The 17,207-nt window shown below is 61.8% G+C and overlaps 1 protein-coding gene across 2 annotated transcripts; it reads right to left on the bottom strand.

Annotated features, from left to right (window-relative positions):
- Window positions 1–1,134: 1,134 nt before the first annotated feature.
- DDX49 (DEAD-box helicase 49) lies at window positions 1,135–17,162 on the bottom strand. 2 transcript variants are annotated; one of them, XM_071578190.1, is made up of 13 exons: window positions 17,028–17,162; window positions 15,924–16,047; window positions 14,385–14,470; window positions 12,772–12,893; window positions 10,848–11,002; window positions 9,725–9,865; window positions 9,503–9,578; window positions 9,314–9,390; window positions 7,413–7,510; window positions 6,715–6,789; window positions 4,913–5,001; window positions 4,677–4,748; window positions 1,135–3,576 (listed from the first exon to the last, which is right to left on the bottom strand). In XM_071578190.1, exons 1-13 carry the CDS (start codon window positions 17,140–17,142, stop codon window positions 3,400–3,402), a joined length of 1,407 nt encoding a protein of 468 aa, XP_071434291.1. In that variant the 5' UTR covers window positions 17,143–17,162; the 3' UTR covers window positions 1,135–3,399. The 2 variants fall into 2 exon arrangements, with proteins under 2 accessions (XP_071434291.1, XP_071434290.1); XM_071578189.1 differs by having other exon boundaries at window positions 10,848–11,035.
- Between the last annotated feature and the right edge of the window lie 45 nt (window positions 17,163–17,207).

Below are 17,207 nucleotides of genomic sequence, written 5' to 3' on the forward strand. Positions count from 1 at the left end.
AGCACCGCCCCTGGGGCCAATCCAAAGGAATTCCGAATAAAGGATGGGAGACAAAGCCTTGGATCGACCCCACGCGTGGCAGGAGGGAGAGAAACCCCCACCGGGGTCCTGGGAGGGAGGGTCGGGACGTGTCTGGGAGAGGGAGGCAGAGACAGACACTCCAGGGAAGGTGGATTTTAATCCCCTCCTAAAAGGGCCTCCCCAAATCAGCATCATTTGGGATTCACAAAGCTCCGACCTTCTGCTGCGACAGCGACAGCGACAGCGACAGCGACAGCGACAGCGACAGCGACAGCGACAGCGACAGCGACAGCCCAGGCGGGGATTTTCCTTCCCGGAGGGCACCCAGGACAAAGGGACGGGTTGGGGCACCACCATCTCCCTCTCCTGGTGCCACCACCCCCATGTCACCACCCCGGTGTCACCACCCCAGCAGGACACGGAGCTGCAGCTCTCGCTTCTGGATAAGTTGAGGGATGCAGGATTTCCCTTCCCAGAGGTAACTCAGGACAAAGGGACAGGTTGGGGCATCACCAACCCCTTCCCCTGGTGCCACCACCTCCAATGTCACTACCCCTGTGCCACTACCCCCATGTCACCACCCCAGTGTCACTATTCCCAGCAGGACACGGAGCTGCAGCTCTCGCTCCTGGATAAGTTGAGGGATGGAGGATATTCCTTCCCGGAGGTCACTCAGAACAAATGGACATGTTGAGGCATCACCAACGCCTTCCCCTGGTGCCACCACTCCCCATGTCACCACCCCGGTGTCACCACCCCAGTGTCACTATTCCCAGCAGGACATGGAGCTGCAGCTCTCGCTTCTGGATAAGTTGAGGGATGCAGGATTTCCCTTCCCGGAGGTCACTCAGGACAAAGGGCAGGTTGGGGCATCACCAACTCCCTCACCTGGTGGCACCACCCCCATGTCACCACCCCGGTGTCACCACCCCCCAATGTCACCACCCCACGTCACCACCCCCATCGCTCCTGGATGGATTGAGGGATGGAACACCCACAACGAGTTCAATCCTTCTCCAGGTCTGGAAACAAACCCCATTTTAGCTCCCAAAAAAGTTCTGCTCCCCAAAGGTCCCAGTTCCCCAAAGCCCCAAATCAAACATCAGTCACATCTTCCAATAAATATTTATTTGGGCACTGGCCACAAATTAATATTTTTTAAAGCCAGAGGAGACAAAGAGAAGATTTTAAAGGCCCTGAGGATCAGAGGTGGCCAAACTCTGGGATTTTTCTGTCTCCACAGGGAAACTCCAGTGGGTTTTAGGAGAGCTCAACCCCCTCTGGCATAACCAAAACCACACAGGGAGCTCCAAAACCTCCCTCTGGATCTCTGGGTGGCACAAAAAAACCAGGAATTTTGCTCCTGGAGAATCTTCCGTGCCTTGGAATTCAGGGATCATCCAGGAAAACGGGGTCTTGATCTCCAAAACCTGCAATCCCTGGGGATAAACCAGGGCAGGAAAATGCCAGGCAGGAATTTCAGCGGGATGGATGAACCTTCCAGGAAAGCTGAGGAGCAAGAGAAGCTCCAGGGATTTTCCCCTTGGGAAAGGCTGGGCTGGGGCACGGAGAGGCTGAGCTTGTTCTGTCACACCAGTTTCAGCCTCTTGGCTGTTGATCTGAGTGGCAGTGCCAGCCCTGGGAGGGACAGCAGGGCCTGAGGTGGGCACAGAGGAGCTTTGTGTGCCCAAGAATCCAGGGCTGGGAGAGGGAAACATCCTCTTGGGAGACACTGCCCAGCCTGCCAGGAATGGCCCAGCCAGGAAGGTGGGGGAGAAAAAGCTTCTCCCTGAGAGTGGAATTCCCAGAGAATCCAAGGCTGTTCCATCCCTGGGAGTGACCAAGGCCAGGCTGGAGAAGAGAAGCTCCAGAGAGACCTCAGAGCCTTTCCAGGAGGCTCCAGGAGAGCTGGAGGGACTTGGGACAAGGGATGGAGGGACAGGACACAGGGAATGACTTCCCATGGACAGAGGGGATATTGGGAAGGAATTCCTGGGAGGGAGAGTGCAGAGGGGCTGGGATGGAATTCCCAGAGAATCCTTGGCTGCCCCATCCCTGGGAGTGCCCAAGGCCAGGCTGGACCAACCTGGGACAGTGGGAGGTGTCCCTGCCCAGGGCAGGGCTGGCACTGGGTGGGCTTGGAGGTCCTTCCAACCCAACCCAGTCTGGGATTCTCTGATTCCATGAACATGGTGAGAGGATGGTGTGAAGATGGGACCAACCTAAAGGGGCTCCAGGAGAGCTGGAGAAGGACTTGGGACAAGGGATGGAGGGACAGGACACAGGGAATGACTTCCCATGGACAGAGGGCTGGGATAGGTGGGATATTGGGAAGGAATTTCTGGCTGGGAGGGAAAGGAATCCCAGAGAATCCATGGCAGCTCCATTCCTGGGAGTCTCCAAGGCCAGACTGGAGAAGAGAAGTTCCAGGGAGACCTGAGAGCTCCTTCCAGAGTCTAAAGGAGCTTCAGGAGAGCTGGAGAGGGAGTGGGGACAAGGGATGGAGGGACAGGACACAGGGAATGGCTTCCCATGGACAGGTGGGATATTGGGAAGGAATTCCTGGCTTTGAGGGCGGGGAGGGGCTGGAATGGAATTCCCAGAGGATGCTCCACCCCTGGGAGTGTCCAAGGTCAGGCTGGAGCAACCTGGGACAGTGGGAGGTGTCCCTGCCCATGGCAGGGCTGGCACTGGGTGAGCTTGGAGGTCCTTCCAACCCAACCCAGTCTGGGATTCTCTGATTCCATGAACATGGTGAGAGGGTGGTGTGAAGATGTGACCAACCTAAAGGGGCTCCAGGAGAGCTGGAGAGGGACTTGGGACAAGGGATGGAGGGACAGGACACAGGGAATGGCTTCCCATGGACAGATGGGATATTGGGAAGGAATTCCTGGCTGGGAGGGAAAGGAATCCCAGAGAATCCATGGCTGCTCCAGCCCTGGGAGTGTCCAAGGTCAGGTTGGAGAAGAGAAGGTTCCAGGGAAACCTCAGAGCCCCTTCCAGAGCCTGAAGGGGCTCCAGGAGAGCTGGAGAGGGATCTGGGACAAGGGATGGAGGGACAGGACACAGGGAATGGCTTCCCATGGACAGGTGGGATATTGGGAAGGAATTCCAGGCTGGGAAGGGGCTGGCCCAGGTTATTCCATGGATGTGCCACCCCTGGAAGTGCCCAAGGCCAGGCTGGAGCACCCTGGGCTGGTGGTGGCACTGGATGGGCTTGGAGTCCAACCCAAACCCATCTGGGAATTTGGGATTCTTCCCTCCTCCCACCCCCCTCCTTCCCCAGCACTGACTCCACTCAGAACTGTCCACAAGGGAATGTGTTCCAGGCCAATATTCCCAAGGATGTTGGGATCAGTCCCAGCAGCTCCTGGGATGTCACTGCTCCTCTGGTGCCACCTTCTTGGTCCTCCTCTCCATCCTCTTCCTCATCTTCCTCCTGAGCTGCAGCTGCTTCTTCCTCTCCAGGCTCTGCTGCACCTTCTCCCGACACTCCTTGTTCTTCTTCTTGATCTTGGCCAGCTCTGCCTTCCTCTTGGCCTCCAGCTCTGGGTCCTGTGGCACAGGGGGCACTCAGGTGCCAATCCCAGGGGGCACTCAGGTGCCAATCCCAGGGGGGCACTCTGGTGCCAACCCCAGGGGCAGCACTCAGGTGCCAATCCCGGGGGGCACTCAGGTGCCAATCCCAGGGTGACACTCTGGTGCCAATCCCAGGGGGGCACTCTGGTGCCAATCCCAGGGGGGCACTCTGGTGCCAAGCCCAGGGGGGACCCCTGGTGCCAATCCCAGGGGGGCACTCTGGTGCCAAGCCCAGGGTGACACTCTGGTGCCAATCCCAGTACAGCACTCTGGTGCCAATCCCAGGGGGGCACTCTGATGCCAATCCCAGTACAGCACTCTGGTGCCAAGCCCAGGGGGGCACTCTGGTGCCAATCCCAGGAGGGCACTCTGGTACCCATCCCAGGGCAGCACTCTGATGCCATTCTCAGGGGCAGCACTCTGGTACCAATCCCAGGGAGACACTCTGGTGCCAGCACTCTGGTGCCAATCCCAGGGTGACACTCTGGTGCCATTCCCAGGGGGGCACTCTGGTGCCAGCACTCTGGTACCAATCCCAGGGTGACACTCTGGTGCCAATCCCAGGGTGACACTCTGGTGCCATTCCCAGGGTGACACTCTGGTGCCAGCACTCTGGTGCCAATCCCAGGGTGACACTCTGGTACCAATCCCAGGGTGACACTCTGGTGCCAGCACTCTGGTGCCAATCCCAGGGTGACACTCTGGTACCAATCCCAGGGTGACACTCTGGTGCCAGCACTCTGGTACCAATCCCAGGGTGACACTGGTGCCAATCCCAGGGCAACACTCTGGTGCCAATCCCAGGGTGGCACTCTGGTGCCATTCCCAGGGTGACACTCTGGTGCCAGCACTCTGGTGACAATCCCAGGGGCAGGGGCAGCACCAGGTGCCCCCCAGGGCTGAAGGGGCAGCAAAACTCAGGCCCTTCCCTTTCCCTTCCCATTTTTAATACCAAAATATTGACTCAAATAATAAGAAATTAATAATTAAAAGCAAACTAAACCTCCACCCCCCGAGGGGAGCGGGGCCTGTCCCTCCCTCTCCACCCCTGGAGCTGCTCCAGCACCAACTCTCACCTTCCCCTCAAGGATCAGCTGTTTCCTCTTGTTTATTTCTTTCTTCTCATCAAAGTCCATCCCCTCCAGCTCCTGGGGAAGGAAAAGCCCAAGAGGACACTCAGGGAGGACCCAAAGGCACCATTTCAACCCCAAGGAGCAACAAAAGTCTCTTCAAACCCCAAGCCCGCCCTCTCCGGACACGTCCAGGAGGTCCTGAAGGACCTGCCCAACGTTCTGGGCAAAGGGACACTCACGATCTCACACTCCCTCCTGGTGACGTTGACTTGGGTGAGGATGTTCAGCACGTTCTGCTCCTCCACGGGGAACTCCTGCAGCTTCAGATCTGAGCCAGGAGAGACATTGGGACACCAGGAGGTTGGGCACCAACTCCAGGGGCAGGTCCTCAAGTGGTGAAGAACCCACTGTCGTGGTTCCTCTGCTCCTCAGGGGGATTGTTCTCACATGGTTTGCTCCTCAACTGGTGCAGAACCCACTGTGGTGGTTCCTCTGCTCCTCAGGGGGATTGTTCTCACATTTTGGTCCCCAAGTGGTGAAGAACCCACTGTGGTTCTTCTGCTCCTCAGGGTGGGAATTATTGTCACATTTTGGTCCCCAACTAGTGAAGAACCCACTGTGGTTCTTCTGCTCCTCAGGGTGGGGATTGTTGTCACCCTCAAGTGCTGAAGAACCCACTGTGGTGGTTCCTCTGCTCCTCAGGGGGATTGTTCTCACATTTTGGTCCCCAACTGGTGCAGAACCCACTGTGGTGGTTCCTCTGCTCCTCAGGGGGATTGTTCTCACATGTTTTGCTCCTCAACTGCTGAAGAACCCACTGTGGTTCTTCTGCCCCTCAGGGTGGGGATTGTTGTCACCCTCAAGTGCTGAAGAACCCACTGTGGTGGTTTCTCTGCTCCTCTGGGGGATTTTCTCACATGTTTTGGTCCCCAACTAGTGAAGAACCCACTGTGGTGGTTCTTCTCCTCAGGGTGGGGATTACTGTCACCCTCAACTAGTGAAGAACCAACTGTGGTTCTTCTGCTCCTCAGGATGGGGATTGTTGTCACCCTCAACTGGTGAAGAACCCACTGTGGTTCTTCTGCTCCTCAGGGGGATTGTTCTCACATGTTTTGGTCCCCAGCTGGTGAAGAACCCACTGTGGTGGTTCCTCTGCTCCTCAGGGTGGGGATTGTTGTCACCCTCAACTGTTGAAGAACCCACTGTGGTGGTTCCTCTGCTCCTCAAGGGGGGATTATTGTCACATGTTTAGTTCCTCAACTGCTGAAGAACCCACTGTGGTTCTTCTGCTCCTCAGGGGGATTGTTCTCACATTTTGGTCCCCAACTGATGGAGAACCCACCAGAAGCAGCAGGAGGACAAAGAGCTCCTGCCTGGCACACTCAGGGTGTTCCTGCTCTTTGCCAACCTTTGCCACCCAGGAAGAGGAACCTGAGGACACACTCAGGGTGTTCCTGCTCTTTGCCAACCTTTGCCACCCAGGGAAGAGGAACCTGAGGACACACTCAGGGTGTTCCTGCCCTTTGCCAACCTTTGCCACCCAGGGAAGAGGAACCTGAGGACACACTCAGGGTGTTCCTGCCCTTTGCCAACCTTTGCCACCCAGGGAAGAGGAACCTGAGGACACACTCAGGGTGTTCCTGCCCTTTGCCAACCTTTGCCACCCAGGGAAGAGGAACCTGAGGACACACTCAGGGTGTTCCTGCCCTTTGCCAACCTTTGCCACCCAGGGAAGAGGAACCTGAGGACACACTCAGGGTGTTCCTGCCCTTTGCCAACCTTTGCCACCCAGGGAAGAGGAACCTGAGGACACACTCAGGGTGTTCCTGCCCTTTGCCAACCTTTGCCACCCAGGGAAGAGGAACCTGAGGACACACTCAGGGTGTTCCTGCCCTTTGCCAACCTTTGCCACCCAGGGAAGAGGAACCTGAGGACACTCTCAGGGTGTTCCTGCTCTTTGCCAACCTTTGCCACCCAGAGAAGAGGAACCTGAAGTTCTGGATTTGGGGGAATGAGAAGACAGAGGACAAAGGGCACTCACTGATCTCCTCCTCGATGGCATGGACCAGGTGGATGTCATACTGTGTCACCAGGGTGATGGCGATGCCCTTCCTGCCTGCAGGGGGCAAACACAGCCATGCTGAGCCCTGGCAAGGGCAGATGGGCACAACCCACCCCAAATCCAGTCCAGCCTGGGGCACCCTGAGCTGCTCAGAGGGGTCTGGGGTGATCCATCCCTGCAGTGCCAAGGGAAGATCCTGGTGATCCATCCCTGCAGTGCCAAGGGAAGATCCTGGTAATCCATCCCTGCAATGCCAAGGCAGGATCCTGGTGATGCCAGTGGAGCTGGCACTGCCTGAGGAGCTGGCACAACTCCTGGCACAGCTCCTGGTGATGGCAGTGGAGCTGGCACTGCCTGGGGAGCTGGCACAGGTCCTGGCACAGCTCCTGATTATGCCGGTGGAGCTGGCACTGCCTAGGGAGCTGGCACAACTCCTGGCACAGCTCCTGGTGATGGCAGTGGAGCTGGCACTGCCTGAGGAGCTGGCACAACTCCTGGCACAGCTCCTGGTGATGCCAGTGGAGCTGGCACTGGTCCTGGCACAGCTCCTGGTTATGCCAATTGAGCTGGTACTGCCTGAGGAGCTGGCACAACTCCTGGCACAGCTCCTGCCCCCCACCCCAGGGCCCAGCCCCTCCCTGCATGCCAGTCCCCCCTGTGGGCACCCTCCTGCTCACCAGCACGGGCTGTCCTGCCCACCCTGTGGATGTAGATCTTGGGCAGGCCGGGCGTGTTGTGGTTGATGACAACTTGGACTGTGGGAATGTCCAACCCTCTGGAATTCCGGGAGAAACAGGGGCAGGATTAGTATCATGGAATTAGAAAATTCCAGAGTTGTTTGGATTGGAAAGGACCGTAAAGATCATCCAGTGCCAAGCCTGCCCTGGCCAGGGGCACCTCCCACTGTGCCAGGGGGACCTGCAGCAGAGCCCATGTTTGGGCAGCAGAGCCCATGGTGGGCACAGCAGAGCCCATGGGGGGCAGCAGAGCCCATGGTGGGCACAGCAGAGCTCATGGGGGGCAGCAGAGCCCATGGGGAGCAGCAGAGCCCATATCTGGGCAGCAGAGCACATGGTGGGCACAGCAGAGCCCATGTTTGGGCAGCAGAGCCCATGGTGGGCACAGCAGAGCCCATGGGGGGCACAGCAGAGCCCATGGGGGGCACAGCAGAGGCCATGGGGGGCACAGCAGAGGCCATGGGGGGCACAGCAGAGCCCATGGTGGGCAGCAGAGCCCATGGTGGGCACAGCAGAACCCATGGGGGGCACAGCAGAGCCCATGGTTGGGCACAGCAGAGCCCATGGGGGGCAGCAGAGCCCATGGTGGGCACAGCAGAGCCCATGGTTGGGCAGCAGAGCCCATGGTTGGGCACAGCAGAGCCCATGGTTGGGCAGCAGAGCCCATGGGGGGCAGCAGAGCCCATGGTGGGCACAGCAGAACCCATGGGGGGCACAGCAGAGCCCATGGTTGGGCAGCAGAGCCCATGGTTGGGCACAGCAGAGCCCATGGTGGGCACAACAGAGCCCATATCTGGGAAGCAGAGCACATGGTGGGCACAGCAGAGTCCATGTTTGGGCAGCAGAGCCCATGGTGGGCACAGCAGAGCCCATGGGGGGCAGCAGAGCCCATGGGGGGCACAGCAGAGCCCATGATGGGCACAGCAGAGTCCATGGGGGGCAGCAGAGCCCATGGGGAGCAGCAGAGCCCATGTTTGGGCACAGTAGAGCTCATGGTGGGCACAGCAGAGCCCATGTTTGGGCACCGCAGAGCCCATGGGGGGCACAGCAGAGCCCATGTTTGGGCACAGTAGAGCTCATGTTTGGGCACAGTAGAGCCCATGGGGGGCAGCAGAGCCCGTGTTTGGGCAGCAGAGCCCATGGGGGGCACAGCAGAGCCCATGTTTGGGCAGCAGAGCCCATGGTGGGCACAGCAGAGCTCATGGGGGGCAGCAGAGCCCATGGGGAGCAGCAGAGCCCATGTTTGGGCAGCAGAGCCCATGGTGGGCACAGCAGAGCCCATGGTGGGCACAGCAGAGCCCATGTTTGGGCAGCAGAGCCCATGGGGGGCACAGCAGAGGCCATGGGGGGCAGCAGAGCCCATGGTTGGGTACAGTAGAGCTCATGGTGGGCACAGCAGAGCCCATGTTTGGGCAGCAGAGCCCATGGGGGGCACAGCAGAGCCCATGGTTGGGCACGGTAGAGCTCATGGTGGGCACAGCAGAGCCCATGGTTGGGCAGCAGAGCCCATGGTTGGGCACAGTAGAGCTCATGGTGAGCACAGCAGAGCCCATGGTTGGGCAGCAGAGCACATGGCTGGGCACAGAAGAGCTCATGGTGGGCACAGCAGAGCCCATGATGGGCACAGCAGAGCCAATGGTGGGCACAGCAAAGACCATATTTGGGTAGCAGAGCCCATGGTGGGCAGCAGAGCCCATGTTTGGGCAGCAGAGCCCATGGTGGGCAGCAGAGCCCACGTTTGGGCAGTAGTGCCCACCCTGGGCAGCAGTGCCCATGTTTGGGCAGCAGTGCCCACCTTTGGCAGCAGTGCCCACCCTGGGCAGCAGTGCCCATGTCCTTACCTGGCAGCAACATCAGTGGCAATGAGAATCTTGAAGATGCTGGATTTGAACTTGGCCAAAGCTGCAAATCGTTGTCTCTGTGAAGAGAAGAGTCTGAGGTTGGCACTTGGATGCCCAGGAGCTGCAGGACCTGGGGCTCTCTCCCTGGAAGGTGCCCCCTGGAAGGTGCCACCTCCCACAGGTGCCCACCTGCTTCATCATGGAATGCAGAGCCACAGAGGGGAAGTTGAACCTCCTCAGCATCATGTTCAACACTTGGCAGTCCCTTGGAGGAAGAGGAAGAGAAGATTGACCAGGATGGGCCAAGGGGCATCTCCCACCAGCCCTGGGTGCTCCTTGGGCACCTCCAGGGATGGGCACCCTGTGCCAGGGCCCAGCTGGAAGGCAGCCCTGAGGAGCAGCCCCACTCACTTGCAGGTTTTGGTGAAGATGATGATGGCCCAGTCCTCGTGCTGGTCCTGGAAGGTCTGCACCAGGTGCACCAGGTGGGCATCCTTCACCACCTCGGGCACCAGCACGTAGCGCTGGTCCAGCTCAGCCACTGTCCTCACCCTGGCACGGGGGGGCACCACGTGGGGACCCACAGAATGTCCGGTCACTGAGGCTGGCAAAGCCCCCCCAGCCCACGGAGCCCACCCTGTGCCCGGTGCCCACCTTGGAAAAGCCCTCCCAGCCCATGGAGCCCACCCTGTGCCTGGTGCCCACCTTGGCAAAGCCCTCCCAGCCCATGGAGCCCACCCTGTGCCCGATGCCCACCTTGGAAATGCCCTCCCAGCCCATGGAGCCCACACTGTGCCCAATGCCCACCTTGTTCCCCAGCCCATGGAGCCCACCCTGTGCCCGATGCCCACCTTGGCAAAGCACTGCCAGCCCATGGAGCCCACCCTGTGCCCGATGCCCACCTTGGCAAAGCCCTGCCAGCCCATGGAGCCCACCCTGTGCCCGATGCCCACCTTGGCAAAGCACTGCCAGCCCATGGAGCCCCCCCTGTGCCCGATGCCCACCTTGACAAAGCCCTCCCAGCCCATGGAGCCCACCCTGTGCCCGATGCCCACCTTGTTCCCCAGCCCATGGAGCCCACCCTGTGCCCGATGCCCACCTTGTCCCCCAGACCAGAGCACTGAGTGCCACGGCCAGTCCTGCCTTGGGCACCTCCAGGGCTGGGCACTCCAAACCTCCCTGAGCAGCCCCTTCCAATATTTACCAACCCTTCCCATGAGGAAACTCCTCCTGATGCCCAACCTGACCCTCCCCTGGCACAACTGGTGGCTGTGCCCTCTTGTCCTGCCCCTGTGCCCTGGAGCAGAGCCCGACCTGCCCTGGCTCCCCGCTCCTGGCAAGGAGAGCAAAAAGGTCCCCCCTGAGCCTCCTTTTCTCCAGGCTGAGCCCCCCCAGGTCCCTCAGAAGTTCTCCAGACCTTCTCCTGCTCCTCCAGCCCCTCAAGGTCCTCCTTGCCCCCAAGGTGCCCCCAGCAGCAGGTGGCACAGTAAGGACACCCATGAACAGAGAGAAACCAGGACTCCCTGGCACTCACTCAGTCTCAGCCTCCCAGAAGAAGGGCCTGTTGGCAGCCAGGCCCCTGAGCTGGCTCAGGGTGGCAGTGAGGGTGGCACTGAACAGCAGGGTCTGGCGCTTTGCGGGCACCTCCTCCAGGATGAGCTCCAGGTCGGCACTGAAGTCGGCACAGCCCTGTTCCAGCAGCCTGTCAGCCTCATCCAGCACCTGGGCACGGGCACAGCTCAGGGCACAGCCAGCTGGCAGCACCCACAGGTGTCCCAGTTCGGCAGCTGGGACCAGTTTATCCCTGTGTGGGTGTGCCCAAAGCTGGGCATTCTAAACCCTCTGGGCCAGTGCCCAGGAACTGTTCCCAATGGCCCATTGGCAGCAGCTGCCCAGGGCACAGCTGAGCCCTCAGGGGGTGAGATGGGTGGGAAAGGGCCCTGTGGGACAGGGGAGGGTTCCAGGGTGGGTGTCACAGACAGGGGAGGGTTCCAAGGTGGGTGTCACAGACCCTGTGGGACAGGGGAGGGTTCCAGGGTGGGTGTCACAGACAGGGGAGTGTTCCAAGGTGGGAGTGAAAGGGCCTTGTGGGACAGGGGAGAGTCCCAGGTGGGTGTCACAGACAGGGGCGTGTCCCAGGTGGGTGTCACAGACAGGGGAGTGTTCCAAGGTGGGTGTGAAAGGGCCTTGTGGGACAGCGGAGAGTCCCAGGTGGGTGTCACAGACAGAGGAGGGTTCCAAGGTGGGTGTCACAGGGCTCTGTGTGGCAGGGGAGGGTTCCAAGGTGGGTGTCACAGACAGGGGAGTGTTCCAGGGTGGGTGGGAAAGGGCCCTGTGGGACAGGGGAGTGTCCCAGGTGGGTGTCACAGACAGGGGAGTGTCCCAAGGTGGGTGTCACCTCTGTGGGACAGGGGAGTGTTCCAGGGTGGGTGTCACAGAGCCCTGTGGGACAGGCGAGTGTCCCAGGTGGGTGTCACAGACAGGGGAATGTTCCAGGTGGGTGTCACAGACAGGGGAATGTTCCAGGTGGGTGTCACAGACAGGGGAGTGTCCCAGGTGGGTGTCACAGACAGGGGAGTGTTCCAGGGTGGGTGTCACAGACAGGGGAGTGTTCCAAGGTGGGTGTCACAGACAGGGGAGTGTCCCAGGTGGGTGTCACAGACAGGGGAGTGTCCCAGGTGGGTGTCACCTCTGTGGGACAGGGGAATGTTCCAAGGTGGGTGTCACAGACAGGGGAGTGTTCCAGGGCGGGTGTCACAGAGCCCTGTGGGACAGGGGAGTGTCCCAGGTGGGTGTGACAGACAGGGGAGTGTCCCAGGGTGGGTGTGACAGACAGGGGAGTGTCCCAGGTGGGTGTCACAGACCCTGGCAGAGGAGCTGGGAGAACTGCCCTGCAGGGAGTCCTTGGCACCTCCACACCCACCTGAGGGCTCAGCTCTGCCCATGGGCCAGCAACGATTCCAAAATCCCCCCTGACTGCCAGAGTCAGATCCCCCAGTGTGGAACTCCCTGCCCTGGGGGAGGCTCTGGGGGCTCCCACCCAAACCTGAGGGGAGAGAATCGTGGGGTGTGGGGACTTCTGGAACCACTTGTGGGATCCAAAGGAGGAGCAGACCCTGGACAGGAGGAGCCACCACTCTGGCCCAGACTGTGCCATCATCTGCACCAACAGGTTTGTCCCTTCCTTTTCCTTTGGCCTCGGGGGAACCACGTGGGGCTCAGCACAGGGGCCACCAAACCCCCCTGTGTTTGTGCCCCAGGGGGTGGGTGGCACTGCTGGGGTTGGGGGTTAAACCCAATTCCTCTTTGTGCCATTGCATTCATTGTAATATTGTTATTAAATTGTAACTCTGACTTATAATCTCCTTCATGTTGGGTTCATTTCTCCTGCCTGTTTATCTTTAAATCAGCACCCACAGGGCATCCCAAAAAAAAAAAAAAACCCTTGGGAATCTCACCAGGAATCGAATCTTCTTGAGGCTGAAGGTGGTGGAGCTGCGCAGGTGATCTGCCAACCTGCCCGGGGTGGCAACCACCACGTGGGGCTTCCTGGCCAGCTCCAGGGCCTGGGCCACCATGTCTGCAGCAGGGCATGGAAAACAGGGCATGGAAAAGATGCCAGGGGTCACAGCTGGCTGGGCAGCCACAGGGAACAGCAGGGGGGGTTCAAATGTGGGGCAAACTGGGGGGGTGGGCAGGGCCAGCAGGGAGGGAGTCCTGGGGCACAAAGGGACATCTTGGGGGGCACAAAGGGACATCTGGGGGGGCACAAAGGGATTCCTGGAGGGGTAAGTGGAGCACAAAGGGACATCTTGGGGGGCACAAAGGGATTCCTGGGGGGTAAGTGGAGCACAAAGGGACATCTTGGGGGGCATAAAGGGATTCCTGGGGGGGGGGAAGTGGAGCACAAAGGGACATCTTGGGGGGAGGGGCACAAAGGGACATCTGGGGGGGGGGGCACAAAGGGACATCTGGGGGGGGGGGCACAAAGGGGGGCACAAAGGGATTCCTTGGGGGGCACAAAGGAGGGCACAAAGGCATTCCTTGGGGGGCACAAAAGGGGGCACAAAGGCATTCCTTGGGGGGCATAAAGGGGGGCACAAAGAGATTCCTTGGGGGCACAAAGGGATTCCTTGGGGGGCACAAAGGGACTCCTTGGCAGGGGATTCCTTGGGGGGCACAAAGGGGGGCACAAAGGGATTCCTTGGGGGCACAAAGGGATTCCTTGGGGGGCACAAAGGGGGGCACAAAGGCATTCCTTGGGGGGCACAAAGGAGGGCACAAAGGCATTCCTTGGGGGGCACAAAAGGGGGCACAAAGGCATTCCTTGGGGGGCATAAAGGGGGGCACAAAGAGATTCCTTGGGGGCACAAAGGGATTCCTTGGGGGGCACAAAGGGACTCCTTGGCAGGGGATTACTTGGGGGGCACAAAGGGATTTCTGGGGGGGCACAAAGGGATTCCTGGAGGGGGAATACTTGGGGGGCACAAAGGGATTCCTGGAGGGGTACAAAGGGACCCCTTGGGGGTGCACAAAGGGGGGCACAAGGGGATTCCTTGGAGGGGCACAAAGGGATTCCTTGGGGGGCACAAAGGGATTCCTTGGGGGGCACAAAGGGGGGCACAAAGGGGTTCCTTGGGGGGCACAAAGGGGGGCACAAAGGCATTCCTTGGGGGGCACAAAGGGATTCCTTGGGGGGCACAAAGGGACTCCTTGGGGGGCACAAAGGGACTCCTTGGGGGGCACAAAGGGATTCCTGGGGGGGGGGAATACTTGGGGGGCACAAAGGGATTCCTGGGGGGGGAATACTTGGGGGGCACAAAGGGACATCTTGGAGGGCAGAAAGGGATTCCTGGGGGGGTACAAAGGGACCCCTTGGGGGGGCACAAAGGGGGGCACAAGGGGATTCCTTGGAGGGGCACAAAGGGATTCCTTGGAGGGCACAAAGGGGGGCATAAAGGGATGCTTTGGGGGGCACAAAGGGATGCTTTGGGGGGCACATTCCAGGGTCTCCCTCCTCCCTCCCACCCCCCACACCAGGGGGCCCAGAGGGTGGTGCCCCCAGACTCACCAAGGCCACCCACCACCACACAGTCCCTGAGGCCCAGAGGCTTCCCCAGCACCCGGAACTGCTCCGCGATCTGAGACGCCAGTTCCCTGTGGGGGGGACAGCTCAGGGACAGGGACAGGGGAGGGACAGGGACAGGGGAGGCACAGGGAGGGGACAGGGACAGGGACAGGGGAGGGACAGGGACAGGCACAGGGGAGGGACAGGGAAAGGGGAGGGACAGGGGAGGGACAGGGAAAGGGGAGAGACAGGGGAGGGACAGGGACAGGGACAGGGGAGGGACAGGGACAGGGACAGGGGAGGGACAGGGACAGGGACAGCTCAGGGACAGGGATAGGGGAGGGACAGGGACAGGGATAGGGGAGGGACAGGGACAGCCCAGGGGGCCGTGCCCGCTCCCCTTACCCACCCCGCAGTCCCTCCAGGGGTCATTGCAGGGGTCCCTCGGGTGTCCCTGAGTGGTCCCCGGGGGTCCCTGGGTGGTCCCAGGTGGTCACTGGGGGTCCCTGGGTGGTCCCTGTGAGGGTCCCCGGGTGTCTCTGGGGGTCCCTGTGGGTCCCCAAGGGTCCCTGGGTGTCCCCGGGGGTCCCTGGGTGGTCCCTGGGATTCCCTGGGGGTCCCTGGGTGTCCCCGGGGGGTCCCTGGGTGTCCCCGGGGGGTCCCCGGGGGTCCCTGGGTGTCCCCGGGGGTCCCTGGGTGGTCCCTGGGTGTCCCTGGGTGTCCCTGTGGGTCCCTGGGGGGTCCCTGGGGGGTCCCAGGGGGGTCCCTGTGGGTCCCTGGGGGTCCCTGGGATTCCCTGGGGGTCCCCGGGTGTCCCTGTGGGTCCCTGTGGGGTCCCTGGGTGTCCCTGTGGGTCCCCGGGGGTCCCTGGGTGTCCCCGGGGTCCCCGGGCAGTACCTGGGTGTCTCTGGGTGGTCCCTGGGGGTCCTCGGGGGTTCCTGTGGGGGGTCTCTCTGAGGCTCATTCTGGGTGTCCCTGGGGGTCCCTGGGTGGTCCCTGGGTGTCCCTGGGGGTCCCTGGTGGTCCCTGAGGGTCCCCGGGGGTCCTTGGGTGGTCCCTGGGGGTCCCCGGGTGGTCCCTGTGGGTCCCCGGGGGTCCCTGGGTGTCTCTGGGTGGTCCCTGGGGGTCCCCGGGGGTCTCTGGGTGGTCCCTGGGTGTCCCTGTGGGTCCCTGGGTGGTCCCTGGGTGTCCCTGGGTGGTCCCTGGGTGGTCCCTGGGTGGTCCCTGGGTGGTCCCTGGGTGGTCCCTGGGGGGGTCTCTCTGAGGGTCATTCCGGGTGTCCCTGGGTGGTCCCCGGGGGTCCCTGGGGGGTCTCTCTGAGGGTCATTCCGGGGGTCCCTGGGTGGTCCCTGGGTGTCCCTGTGGGTCCCCGGGTATCCCTGGGTGTCCCTGTGGGTCTCTGGGGGGTCCCTGGGTGTCTCTGGGTGGTCCCTGGGATTCCCTGGGTGTCTCTGGGTGGTCCCTGGGTGTCCCTGTGGGTCCCCGGGTATCCCTGGGTGTCCCTGGGGGTCCCTGGGTGTTCCCGGGGTCCCCGGGCGGTACCTGGTGGGGGTGAGCACGAGGCAGAAGATGCCGTAGGGATCCTCAGCCAGCACCTGCAGCACGGGCAGCACAAACGCCGCTGTCTTCCCACTGCCAGTCTGGGCACAGCCCATGCAGTCCCGCCCTGGGGGGCACGGGGGGCATCAGGGGGCAGGATGGGCACCGTGAGGGGCCTTTGCTGGGCATGGGAGAGGGTGGGGAGGGGAGGGGAGAGGGGAGGGGAGAGGGATGGGATGGGAAGGGAGAGGGAAGGGATGGGAGAAGGATGGGAGGGGAGAGGGAAGGGAGAGGGATGGGAAGGGAGAGGGATGGGAGGGGAGAGGGAAGGGAGGGGAGAGGGAAGGGAGGGGAGAGGGAAGGGAGGGGAGAGGGAAGGGAGGGGAGAGGGCTGGGAAGGGAGAGGGATGGGAGGGGAGAGGGAAGGGAGGGGAGAGGGAAGGGAGGGGAGAGGGAAGGGAGGGGAGAGGGAAGGGAGGGGAGAGGGAAGGGAGGGGAGAGGGAGAGGGATGGGAAGGGAGAGGGATGGGAAGGGAGAGGAAGGGAGGGGATGGGAGGGGAGAGGGATGGGAGGGGATGGGATGGGGGCCATGAGTGGTCGTTCCCGGGGGCACGAGGCTGTTCGTGGCGTCCCGGGGATGGGACAGGGCCTGTTCCCGGGCCGGGCCGGGGGTTCCCGTGAGCGGCCCATCCCCGGGCTGGCACAGGGCCCCTCATGGCCCATGGCCCCTCATGGCCCATTCCCGGACTGGCACAGGAACCCCCATGGCCCATGACCCCTCATGGCCCATCCCCGGGCTGGCACAGGGCCCCTCATGGCCCATGGCCCCCCATGGCCCATTCCCGGGCTGGCCCATGACCCCTCATGGCCCATTCCCGGGCTGGCACACGGCCCCCCATGGCCCATGACCCCTCATGGCCAATCTCGGGCTGGCACAGGACCCCTCATGGCCCATGGCCCCCCATGGCCCATTCCCGGACTGGCACAGGGCCCCTCATGGCCCATGGCCCCCCATGGCCCATTCCCGGACTGGCACACGGCCCCCCATGGCCCATTCCCGGGGTTCCCGTGAGCTCCCCCCGCTCCGGCGCGCCCCGCGGCCTCACCCTGCAGCACGGCCGGGATACAGGCGGCCTGCACGGGCGTGGGCCGGACGAGCCCGACCTGCCTCGCCTGCTCCGCCAGCCACGGCGCCAGCCCGAGCGCCCGGAACGCCGCCATGGCCGCCCCGGTGTGCGCCACGCCCGGCGCGCCGCGATGGCGTCACCGCCGCGAGAGCCGCCCAT

This window comes from Pithys albifrons, chromosome 27, assembly GCF_047495875.1.
Source record: "Pithys albifrons albifrons isolate INPA30051 chromosome 27, PitAlb_v1, whole genome shotgun sequence".
In the NCBI taxonomy this organism is placed as follows: Eukaryota; Metazoa; Chordata; class Aves; order Passeriformes; family Thamnophilidae; genus Pithys; species Pithys albifrons.